This window comes from Cicer arietinum, chromosome 7, assembly GCF_000331145.2.
Source record: "Cicer arietinum cultivar CDC Frontier isolate Library 1 chromosome 7, Cicar.CDCFrontier_v2.0, whole genome shotgun sequence".
Taxonomy (NCBI): Eukaryota; Viridiplantae; Streptophyta; class Magnoliopsida; order Fabales; family Fabaceae; genus Cicer; species Cicer arietinum.
The window spans coordinates 48,306,374-48,319,388 of record NC_021166.2 but is presented as its reverse complement, the minus strand read 5'-3'; the positions used below and the strand labels follow the sequence as shown (position 1 = coordinate 48,319,388).

The window sequence follows — 13,015 nt, the reverse complement described above, 5'->3', positions numbered from 1 at the left end:
TTCCAATTCATTAATTGTTATTTTATTTATTCAGAACGAAATTATCTTCTACTCCATGTATGAGATTGATCTTATTGAGTTTCAGTGTTTATCACTGAATTTGAGAGAAACTAAAACTGAAATGCAAATTCTGTTATTGATTTTCGGTTCAAATGATTACAATGCAGCATTCCCTTATTTATTGGGATACTGTTCAGTTACAGTGCTTCCGGCTCAGCATAACTGAATCTGCCTCGCTAGCAGGGTTAGTTACAAGAGTATATCTAAAGTGTACAATAATAACATTTTAGAACTAAAGAATAGTTACTCTATTAGATCTTGGTATCTTAGAAAAGTTTCTCTAGCCTCTCATTTAGTTCAAGGCATTAATATTTATATATCTTCTTCATTGCCTATAAGCTTAGCTAAATTTGTTGAATTTTATGGTTTGTGATATTGTGACTTCTAATTCAACAATGAATGGTTTTACAGTTCATAATGATAACCATGGTGCAAAACGAATGAGAAAGCTCACTCAAAGGAAGGCAGTTGATTATACGAGTACAGTTGTGCGCTATATGCAGGTAATGATTACTGCTTTATTAATCATAGAATAGAATCACAGTTAAGTTGGAAATCTTTTTAGCTTCATGGGTAATCTGAATCTTCCTTCAGATTCGTACGTGGCAGCATGATTCAAGAGACAGGACAGTACTGCAACCTACAGCGGCAGCAGCAATTGATGTGAGTGAGCTTCTTTTTTATGTTGTGCTTTCTATTTATTAAGTGTCATGAAACAGCTATCCCAAAACCTTAAACTTCAACACAAGTACACATGAATGATTTTTATATTACGCCTTTAACACAATAAAGCACTGAAATTTAACTTTTTAAAAGAATTGGTGGTGGCAAGGGTTGAACAGTAGACCGGTAGTCAATGAGGCTCTGATACCATGTTAATAACTAAGTGTCCCAAAAGTTCAAGCATATAGGTAACTGATTCATGAATGATTTTTTACATTGTATCTTTATGGTTAAATTTGAAAATGCTATTTTCCTTTATTCCAGAAACACAACTTGGTAGTTTTTTGTGAACTTTTTGTTGTAATGATCAACCTATTTCTTTATATATTATAATCTTATGCTATTTTTCATGCAGATGTTGCCAGCAGCTGGCTATTCAGACAATCCATCCACAAGCTTTGCTGCTAAATTTGTTCATACATCTCTAAATAAAAATCGCTGTCCTATTAATCGCGTTCTTGTAAGTTTTGTTTGATTAATGTCTCTTAGCAAATGTCAATTATGTGTTAAATGTGGGTCATGTTCTATGTTCTAGTCAAATAGTTACCCCTGACATTTTGCCATTCAGTTCAGCTCTCGGACTGTCTTGTACACTTGTTGTATAACAACTGTTTACCCTTAAAATTGGATGGTATGGGGCTTTAGGCTATTATTACAAGTTGCAATGATAGAAACAACTCCTATCTAACATACATAACGCTCCTTCTTTCCCTCTGAACCTGTATAACAGATTTGTTCTCTCTCTCTCTCTCTCTCTCTCTCTCTCTCTCTCTCTCTTTCTTTCTCTCTCCTCTCTAATCAACTTTCCTAACCATCTTCTGTTTAAAAGCTAATCTTTCCACCATATCTGGGAATCTGCCCACATATGTTGATCACTACGGCCTTGTCAGGCACCTTATATCTAACCGATTCAAGAACCTATCATGCAATGCTTCGTTTAGCGAATTATTTGATATACAATATATATTATAAATAAAAATATGGTTGTGCTGTTTTATTGGATCTTTTTATTATAAGATCTCTGTACAAAATCCTATATGCTATTATTATAGAGTTTCAGGACCATGTGCTTCTATAATGTAATCCTGTTAGAGTGTTAGTTTAGGAAGACAGCAGTTATGTATTGTTAATTTATTCAATGTGCCACTGAATTGCATTTGACTGACTTTGTGATTCTATCCCACTGTTTATATTTCAAAAAAGTGGACTCCTACAGGTCGGCGTCTTATTACTGGCTCACAGACCGGGGAATTTACTCTTTGGAATGGACAGTCTTTTAATTTTGAAATGATACTTCAGGTACATAACTTTAATTTTTTCTTGATGTTACTACTGTAATCACCAGTAGCTTAAGAAGATAAGAAGTAAACGTTAGAATTTGAAACATATGCAGGCTCATGATCAAGCAATCAGATCCATGGTCTGGAGTCACAATGACAACTGGATGGTCTCTGGTGATGATGGGGGCGCAATAAAGTAAATATTTAGTTTTTTAATATGTTGTGCGGTTTCTTATAAGCTTCATATTGCATATATTTAAGTAGACTTTCGTGTTTAAACTTTAAAGGCATGTATCTTATTAGAAGTATTTATATCTGTGGCTCAATTTTCTAGGTATTGGCAGAACAACATGAACAATGTTAAAGCCAACAAATCTGCTCATAAAGAATCAGTCCGTGACTTAAGGTAGACTTTTTATTTTAAGATATTATTTGTAAAAATAAAATTTATAGCATGGCGTGGAGGAAAGGTGCTGTAACCCTTTTATAAACAGTTTCTGTAGGACAGATCTGAAGTTCTGTTCGTGTTCTGATGATACCACAGTTAAAGTTTGGGATTTTGCACGCTGTCAGGAAGAGTGTTCATTAACCGGTAATGTGCTTTGGATGGACCAAATATGAGAAGAGTTTTCTCTCTCTAATCTGGACAGGCCAGATGTTACTTGTTTCTTGTAAAGAGCTAGAGTGTTGTGCAAAAGTTTTACATCTTTTTATTTCCTAAATCATTCATCATTCCTCTTGAATTTTATACTTTTACTTTTATTTTAAAGCCAATCAATTTGATGTGACTATGCCAATTTCTTGTAAGCTTAGTTCTCAAACTTAACTTTTTGAAGTCCTAGTATTTATATATTGTGTTTAGGTTTTATTTTATTTTATTTTTCCCGTTTTTGAACTAACCTTAATGTTATTGTTGTGGCATTTGAACTCAGCCAGGCCATGGTTGGGATGTGAAGAGTGTTGACTGGCATCCAACCAAATCTCTATTAGTATCAGGTGTGTTAAATATTTTTTTTATGAAATTTCTTGTGGTTGTGAAATTCAATAATGTAAGATAATTATCCAATGAGATTTTTGCCATACAGGCGGGAAAGATAATCTTGTGAAACTTTGGGATGCTAAAACGGGGAAAGAGCTTTGCTCGTTGTAAGTGTTAACTTAAGCGCTAGTGTCTACTGTGTAACTTGTCTGTGTTTATTTATTCATATTTGTGTCATGCAGTCATGGCCACAAAAACACTGTGCTTTGTGTGAAATGGAATCAAAATGGAAACTGGGTGTTAACAGCTTCAAAAGATCAAATAATAAAGGTTGGTAACTATCTCATCATGGTACTAATTGGATCCTTAATAGGCATTTGCATCTGTCTTTTGTAGTTTGGATGATTATCTAACTTTTTAAGGATTTGAGTTCACTTTTATCTACCAATTAATCTTACTGTGTCATGGCTCCATATTGCTCTGTTCTTTGGTTTCTTCCTGCTTTGCCACCATCAGTTTTTTGCTCATCATTCTCACTCCCTGCCTTGTTCTTTGACATTTGTGTCTGCCTTTTTTATTTTGGATGATTATCTAACCTTTTAGTGATCTGAGTTGAGTTTTATCTCCCAATTAGTCTCTGTCATTTTTCTGTATTGCTGTCCTTTGATTTTATTACTGCCTTGTTTATTTCAGTTTTTTGTCTAAACTCCCTTTCTCCATTTTGTTCTTTTACTTAATCTTGTTACTTTTATTTGGATTTATTATGCATTTCTCTCTCCCAGAGTTACTAATTGTAAAAGGTAATGTGGATTTGCAGCTTTATGACATAAGGGCAATGAAGGAGCTTGAATCATTCCGAGGACACCGGAAGGATGTTACTAGTAAGTGAAATGTATTTTTCTTTGAATAGGACAGTTCCTTGATATTAATATATTCTGCAATAAATATTATATATTGATAAGATATATAAACTCAAAAAAAAATCCGACAGTGACTCTGCACCCCTGCTTTGATGTATTTTTACCTGGATAAGAAAAATTTCGTTGTAACAAGAAAGCATATTCCTGAATTTTTCAAATAGGTTTGTAAATCTGGATTTTTGCTATATTACTGGTGATTGAATGCTATGAGCACGTTCTAGTAAAACTGAAATTGTGTCTTATGATGTTCTGACTTACAATTTACTCGAAGCTTGGTTAAGTTATAATTTAAAGGAGTTGACTAGTTTGAAAGCTTTTATTTGCTGGAAACTTCAATTCAACCTGCAGTGCGATGAATTGGTGTTCCCATTTATATGTGGACAGTGTGATTTCAATTCAACGTTAGATTCATCTTAATTGTATCACCTTTTTTTTTGTACTTAATTTCTTAGGAAGTCATAACTTCCATCTATTTAGTTAATGAGTTAATATAATTTATTTTTTACTTGTAGTTTTGTCACGATTCTCTAGAACTAAATAGGTGTTTCATCAGCTATTATCCTTTGCATAATTGCATCTTTGCTTGACAAGGCCTAACATCGTTTGAGATTATTACCACCAGTATTAAAGTACTATAAAAAGCCACTTTGTTAGTACTTGATCTAAAAGAGTTAAAATTGTTACGCGGTGTCACAATTGAGTCTTGTTCATGTTGTAATCCATTATTTGAGTACTTGTGAAGTTGTGATGTTGCTACTTTATATTGTTTTGTAGCCCTTACAATTTGGAAACTCACTTCTGTCTTTTGATTACATATTAATTATACTGTAATAAACTTCTCATCTTTTCTTAGCTTTTAAAGTATAGGCTGTTTGGCAGAGTGATGTGTATTGATGACACTATTTGTAAGTAGGCAAATGGTGAAGTTTGTTATGGTAGTTCGTGTAATTTTCTCCGCGGCATTAGCACAAGGCCATATTCTGCATGCATGCAAAAAACTCCGTAACATAGTTAATGAGTGAATCACTAATTTAGTCTCCGAAATTTTAGGGTGGTGTCAACTTAGTCCTTGAAATCAATGGAATTTCAAAATGATCCTTGAATTTCGAAATTCTCACTCATATTAGTCCATAGGCAATTTCAAAGGTTATATTTACCAATCCAATAGGACCGATATGATTGAAGAATAATGATTTTCAAATTCAAGGATCATTTTGATGTTTCATTAATTTTAGGAACTAAATTGGTAATGACACTACAATTTCAGGGACTATGTTTTATTGGGCTATTGGGTTTAACATTGCTAGAACTAGTATTTGTAGGGCAAATTTCCATTTTCTTTAATCCTTCTGCACGTATGAGTGGATAATGAATTTTATGACTTACTTTGACTCTCTTGTTAGCTTTGGCTTGGCATCCATTCCATGAAGAGTACTTTGTCAGTGGGAGTTATGATGGTTCCATCTTCCATTGGCTTGTTGGGTAAATTTGTTTCCTTACTTGCATTGCATTGCATTGCAATCTTCCTTTTTCTCTTCCTAGTTCTTATTTCTTACATTATGTTATTTGAATGTCCTTTTCTGATCATGCTTGTATTTTATTTTTTGAAAAAATGCCTGTTTTTATTAGAGATGTTTCATTTGAGATTTTCTTTTTGGTTATCAATAATCATTAAATTGCCACAGTATTTTCACCATTTCCAATACAAATATTTGATAACAAAAATTAAAAATAAGGTGATGTTTTAATTAGTTCTATCTAAAACAACCAAATAATTTTTTTTTGTCAATAAGTAAAATTAATACAAATTTTAGAAAAATGAAAACACTATGTTTTCCCAAAGTAAACGGGGCATTAGATTTAACTTTGTTTCTTGTTTTCAAAGTTGTGCAGGAAACATTGACAATGATAAAAAGTAGTTTCACTATTTTCTTGAAAAAACTGAGAGTGAGATTGTTTTCGCTATTTCTTGTATAACTTTGAAAACAAGAAACAAAATGAAAACAAAGTGACATTTTTTGTAATTAAAACTGAAAAAAAAAGTTTTTAGAAACCAATAAGCCCCTGTCTTAAATTATGGAGTTAGTCAAATCAGTCTTAATCCAGAAATACATTGAGAATGAACACATTATTACAAATTTTGAAATTAATTACATTTTCTCCATAAACAAATTGGATAAACTATCTGTGACTCTGCCAAAGAACTAAACAATGTTTCTTTCCACTCCTTTAAAAATCTCTGCTGAATTTGAGCTAATTGGGATGATATGAAAAGTTTCAGCCTTTTTTTAATTTCCAAAAGATCTTTAATTTTAGCACCAGAGTTCAATTTTCTTAATTAGAAGATTTTCCAAAATATATGGTTATTTTTAATTTTTATTATCTTTTTGCCTGTATGTATGATAAGAGAATGCTTCCATAGGCAGTGTAGGCTTAAAAGGAAGCTCATCCCCTTTTCACTTAGGTTTATCGTGTAGATATTAAATTAGACAAATATTCTGAGTTTTTTCATTGGATTTGAGCTATATTTATAAATTTGCTTACTTGTAGTTGTATTTATACTTTGTAGGTACTTGATTAAATGATTTTTCCTGACATTTAGTTATCTTATTTGGTACCTGTTGCATTTTGTGATCATTACATTTTTGTGTATTTTTCAGGCATGATACTCCACAAATTGAAATTTGCAATGCTCATGATAATAATGTGTGGGATCTTGCATGGCATCCTATTGGATACCTTCTGTGCAGGTGAACAAAATTTTACTGCTCAATGCATAGTCCTATGCTTGTTTATTTTCTCTCTGAGTCTCTTCTTAGCTTTGCTTGCTCAATGTTCTGAGGTTACTGTTTCACATATCTGCCTTTCTGTCAAGTGTATACTGTGTAGTTTATCTCTCTTTACTTTTTTTATCAATTGTTATAGAAGAAATTGGCAGTGAAATAAGCTTAAATGAAACGAAATGGTAGGATACAATCACTTTATGCATCCTATTTGGTTGTTCCATTTCTATGTTTTAATTATTTAAATAATGGCTTCACCTAGTCACTTGCATACACGGTGTGTGTACCGTAGTTTCTATATTATATGTTTATTTGTTCTCTATGAAACATGGACATAGATCAACCAAACTTGGAGACTTACCCCACTTAATACCGGAATGGATTCCCTCATGAGGGGGTCATGTTTTAATCTCCACCATCCATTTCTCTATTTTTATTTTTAAATCTATTTTCTCTCTCATTTAAGACATAAGATGAATGGTGGAGATTAAAACATGACCTCATGTTTTCATGAATAACTTGATGTAGGATACACAGTTTACCAATTTAAGTTGTCAATTTCTAGTTCAAAACTATTACGTTGTAAACTATATATTTTTAATGGTACATTTCAAACTAACTTTAATTGTGTCTTTGATTCTTCCAATTTGATGATTTGTAATTAAAAGTCAGCTTGGCAATTCATGATTTGATAACCTTGGTAGCCCAGTTAATTTATCTGTAGATATATGAAGAAAGTGATAACCAACTTCAAGTTACATGTCATGACATTAATATTTTCTCATGCAGTGGTAGCAGTGATCATACAACAAAGTTTTGGTGCAGAAACAGGCCGGGAGACAGTGCCCGTGATAGATATAACACTGGCATGCAAGGTCTGGTTTATTCTCATAAAAGAATATGCAGTATACTCCCTCCTGTCATCAGTTTAAAATCTAAATCGAATGCTGTCAATATTTGTCATCTAATTATTGGACTCTATAGTCAGTGTGCTAAGGTTGCTATTCTTGTTCAACATTTCTGGATTATTAGCCTTATATGGTAATAGAGAATGAGAGAGAGAGAGAGAGATATTGAACTGAATCTTAATGTATGATTATGATTAGCTAAATTTAAGAAGAATACAACACCTAATATATATAGGTGAGTCCTGGGTGAACAGAACCTGCAGATATGATACATTTAGCTATAAAGCTTCCCAAAAGTTAAGATAATTACCAGCTGCACATTCACTTTGCATTATGTAACAGTTAAGCTAACTCCCAACCGTTCATTCTGTTTTCGTAAGTATGTAGTAGTATCTATGCTACTCGATACTATACTCCATTATTCATGCACATCCATATAAGTGCACTCTTTCAATATTAAATTATTCTTAAACATGAGCTAGAATTTGTAACATTTGAAGTTTCTTTGTTGTAGGCTGCACAGGTTGCGGATGGTAATTCTTTAGTTAGAAACATTGCCTACAATGAAAGCAATTTATAGATTATTTGACTTTAGTTTGAATATGTTCTTCTGTCAGGATATGCTGAGCAAAATCCTGTTGCTGGTCGTGTGGGTGGTAATTTTGCAATACCTGAAGGACCAACAACTCCAGGACCATTTGCCCCTGGGCTGAATCGAAATGAGGGTACCATTCCAGGTGTTGGAGTTGCAATGCCCTTGTCTATTCCTTCTCTTGATGGTCCCCAAGGGGAGCAGAAGCAGCCCCATCCTGGTTCAATGGGTGCTCCTCCTCTTCCCCCAGGTCCACATCCTTCTCTTCTTACTGCCAACCAACAACAACAACCATTCCAACAAAATCCACAGCAAATTCCACAACATCAGCACCAGGCACTACCACAGCAGATGGGTCCTTTGCCTATGCCTCCAAATATGCCACAGCTACAGCACCCTTCCCATTCTCCTATGGTCCCTCACCAACATTTGCCCCGCCCTCCCCCCCAAATGCCACTTGGAATGCCAGGATCTATGCCAGTGCCTACATCTCATCCAATGTCAATCCCAGGACCTATGGTAAAAGATCATTTCTCTTAGTCTGATTTGTATATTTAACATAGTAAAATTACCGGGAGGTAGTTCGTACCTCAAGTTTTTGTTTGTGTCTTGTATTGGTGGGGGTTTCTGGGGTTTAGATGTTGGGTGTTTTGGTTGATCTATATGAGTTGAGATCCCCTCAAGTACTTAAAGGTTCATTTATGAGAGAGAAAGAGAGACAAAAGAAAAAGTGCATTTATTATTTTAATTACTAAATCATTTCTTTCTTTCTCTCTCATAAATGGACCCTCAAGTACTTGAGGGGATATCCAAACTCGAGCTATACTTGCTGGATTAGCATTTTATAATAGTATCTGATAGATGTAACTGGAAATCTTTTGGAAGGAAGCTGGAGAGTATCCACGTGCTAGGCCACTGTTAAGAATTAAGATGCTTTTAATTGCTCCTTTTTTTTTTTTGGCAACTCTTTTATGTTTTTCGGCTTTTCTTAGGCTCTTATCAAACTATTTATTTTCGGACTTTCTTTAAAATTTAAGTGGAATTATATATCTTACATATTGAACAGATGCATGCTCTTAAAGTTCTTCACACAATTTATAAATGACAGCCATCTGTTTCTGTAATTGTTGTCCCATGTTTTTTGTATATGTGCTGCAAGCACTTGTCATGCACGGGTAAAATAATTGTGATGTACGTTTTTAACTAAATATAGAAGCATAATTAGTTGAAACCAAATCTGAACTCATTATTTTTAAAATTAAAGCTCATGACAAATCGAAGTCAAGAATGACAGATGTCATTCTTAACTGAAAAACGCTAAACCCGACAAATGTTCTTTGAGGGAGAGTACAATGAGAAAGCAAACGACTCAAATAAATGTGCTCTCTCTAACTTAGTAGATAGTGGTTTATAAGGTATCTCTAATTAACAAATGCACATTTAATAGAACCAATTTAATTTTTTTCCTTCAGGGGATGCAAGGTCCAATGAATCAGATGGGTCCTCCAATGCCACAAGGTCATTATGTGGGCATGAATCAAATGCATTCAGGACCCTTGCCTACAAGTGGAGGACCACCTCTGGGAGGTTTCCCAAACAATATGCAAGGGCCACCAAATACCAGTTATCCTCAAGGTGCTTCATTTAACAGACCACAAGGTGGACCAATGCCCATGATGCAAGGGTATAATCCCTACCAGGTATAAGATAATAGGTCGCTTCCTAAACAGCTTATTTTCACATCATGCTTGTAATTAAGTTTAGTTGTTTGAAAGTTAATGGAACTTATTTTGGTTTTGATTCTCTTGTTGCTCTATTTCACTGTTCACCACTTTGTTACTGCATATCAACTTTATCGATCAATTTTGAACTTGCAATATTTTATGACCTTTATAGAATCTCTGAAACCAACAGGCAAGGTCTTCAAACAACACTATCTCCACTTCTAAAACCCGGAACAAAGCTCCAAAAAATAGGTTTAGTAACGGGGTGGAAACATAGGGCAAACATCTCTTAAATACATTTTTCTAATCTGGACAACTTTTATCATTTTCTCACTGTTAGGCATGTCAACGGGGCAGAGAGTACTCCCCCGCTCCTTGTTTCCACCACCCAAAATGATCCCCACTGTCATCCCTGTTTCATGCCTCGGGGAGTTTTTTTCCCTTGTCCCTGTTTCTGTAGATCCCACAGTCTGCGCAGGGACCCCATCGGCGTAAAAAGTATAAATTTCTATTATTTTTAATCAAATGAGTAAAAAGATTAAATTTTAACCATAAAACAAATAAAATATTAAGACATTATTGTAAGTCTTGACTCTTGTGACAACAATGAAAAGACAAATAAATATAACAAACTATTTGTATATGATCTTCGTCTCTGTCCCTGAACTATCCGGAGAGGACTTCCTCCCCATACCTGACCCCGTGGTCCCCAAATGGGCGAGTACCCTTGGGGATCCCTACTTACAGATGCAAATTGACATACCTACTTACAGTTGGTTGACTGATTACGGGGTCTAAGTTTACTTTCATATGGTTTCCTAAGTAAGTATCATTGCTTTATATCGAATAGGACTATATTACTATGTTTTCCTCATTGGTAATGTACTGCTGACTGCTGACTAATACATAAATAGATCAATTTGTGAGATGTGTTATGTCAACTCTATTGCATGATCATATTTCCCAATTCAAGATTAATTGATATATTGTTGGAAGTTGAAGTTTCAATTTTGAAGGGAACTAATTCCGTTTTACTTACTGCAGTCTGGAAATCAACCTGGGATGCCTCCAAACGCACAACCAGGGGGATCACACTCTCAAATGCCTCAATAAAGAAAAAAATTGTTTTCTTTGTTTGTATTTGCCATTTAAGCTCGTGTAATTTCCCTCTCTTTTTATATATTTTTCAAGTTTTAATCTGCTGCGGAAATTTGTCATAGAAAATTTTCTTCTTGTGATGCCAATTATTTCTATTATTTCCCTTTGGATGGAAGAGGTTTTGTAATTTAGTTCAGGTTCATAGTGATCAAGACGAAATTTATACTTCCATTGTTTTAATTCGATTGCTTGATTCTGTATCTGCTTTTGTAAAAACAAGTTTCCGTTTTTGCCAAATCAGATAATTTCCATTAAATTCCGTATTCAATGAAAAACTGGTTTTTAAAATAAGAAAAGTAAAGGTCTATTTTTGTTATTTATGTAATTTGAAGTATATTATAATTATAATATTCACTCTTTAAAATTGAAGGACCAACAAATTCATAATTGATCACTTGAAAGTCAGTATTTTTTCCCATATATACTCTTAATTTGGATGGGTGCTGTTGGAGGATAGCTTGAAAGTCTAAGTCTATATTCACGAGTGTTTTTTTTCTAAAAAGAATTACATAATAGATAGTTATTTAATATTTCCATAACCTTTTGTTAATTGTTAGAAACTTTCTATGTCGTAAGCTTTGGAGAGTACTAGCTTACTCTACAGTTTATGCTAGAGCTGTATATGGATTGAGCCAATTCCACCAACACGGTTATCTCAATTTGGATCAATCTAAAAAAAATAGTTTTGGTTAGGTAAATATGTTTGAATGAGCGATTCTAGTTCATTAAAATAGCAATCTGTTCAATAAAATTGGGTATTGGAAAAAATTAAGGTTGTGTTATTTTTTTAAAAATAATGAGTTGTTTGATCCAATCTAATCTAGTATTTTTTATGCGCTTTGAGTTTTAGTTTTGACTAAATTTAGTATAAACTGACTCATATACAACCTAGTTTATATGGAGATTCAATTCAATGATGGATTTCTATTGACGCTTATTTCCATTTAAAATATTTTGTTACAAAAATATTTTATTTTTTGGGAAAACAATTTGGTCCTCTAAAAATGTCTCACCCTTTTCAAATTCTCAGTTCTGGTTCAATTCTACCCTTTTAATAGAGTTTTTTTGCACTAAATTACATTTAATAAATTAATTGTATTTATCTTACCTCCTAAACAGATTGTAATGTTCTCATATATTTAGGAAGGAATACTTTTGAAATTTATTTGTTAATTTTGGTATTTTCAACTAGAGATTTGTTTAATGTAATATTGTTTCTCATTTTTATTTTGGATGACTTTTTAAAAATATGATCAAACTTCTTAATTTTAGATTCTCTTAATGTATTCGAGTTTGATTATTAAACCATCTTCTTTTGTATTTTATCTTTATTTTTTAATAATATTCAATATTGTAGAGAATTGTTAGGACTGATGGTGCCAATCAAATTAAAATTGCTGACACTAATGATGAACCATTTCTTTGACAAAAAAATAATAAATTAATTATCCTTTTATAAATTAAAAATTCATTCCAAATTGGAATCGAAAAAGTCATTCTTTTCCTCTTGCCACTGGTATTGACGAAGAAGAAAAACCTCTCAATTGGTAGCAATTTATTTAAAATTCGATTGCATTGAACTGCAGTAGATTCAATTAATTTTTGTCTTTTATGCATTTTATGCACCATGGTGTTATCCATTAGATCTTCAATTTATCAATATAAAAAAAATAAATAGTTATTAAAATTTATATTTATTTTCATTTAATTTTTTTATCATATTATTATTTGGAGGTAAACAAGTAAATTTAAGAAAAGAAATACATAAATAACTAAAAGAAAAAGTATAACTACATTTTTTTTAACAAAAGAAATATAAGTAATTTTTTTTGGTTTAGAGAAGTATAACTACCTTAATAACAAATTGATGTAGCTAAATATCACTAGA

At 32.9% G+C, this 13,015-nt stretch overlaps 1 protein-coding gene across 1 annotated transcript in view; it reads left to right on the top strand.

Annotated features, from left to right (window-relative positions):
- The window catches only part of LOC101514205 (flowering time control protein FY), a 13,312-nt gene extending 1,985 nt beyond the window's left edge, over positions 1-11,327 (top strand). Inside the window, exons 2-18 of the mRNA XM_004510969.4 lie at positions 472-563; positions 655-723; positions 1,139-1,243; positions 1,987-2,082; positions 2,177-2,259; positions 2,398-2,469; positions 2,558-2,655; positions 3,000-3,059; positions 3,149-3,209; positions 3,285-3,372; positions 3,860-3,923; positions 5,366-5,444; positions 6,623-6,712; positions 7,535-7,620; positions 8,271-8,764; positions 9,718-9,945; positions 11,014-11,327. Coding sequence (XP_004511026.1) covers positions 472-563; positions 655-723; positions 1,139-1,243; positions 1,987-2,082; positions 2,177-2,259; positions 2,398-2,469; positions 2,558-2,655; positions 3,000-3,059; positions 3,149-3,209; positions 3,285-3,372; positions 3,860-3,923; positions 5,366-5,444; positions 6,623-6,712; positions 7,535-7,620; positions 8,271-8,764; positions 9,718-9,945; positions 11,014-11,082 — 1,934 coding nt within the window. The 3' untranslated portion in view covers positions 11,083-11,327. The remainder of the gene's footprint in view (positions 1-471; positions 564-654; positions 724-1,138; positions 1,244-1,986; positions 2,083-2,176; positions 2,260-2,397; positions 2,470-2,557; positions 2,656-2,999; positions 3,060-3,148; positions 3,210-3,284; positions 3,373-3,859; positions 3,924-5,365; positions 5,445-6,622; positions 6,713-7,534; positions 7,621-8,270; positions 8,765-9,717; positions 9,946-11,013) is intronic.
- Positions 11,328-13,015: the final 1,688 nt, after the last annotated feature.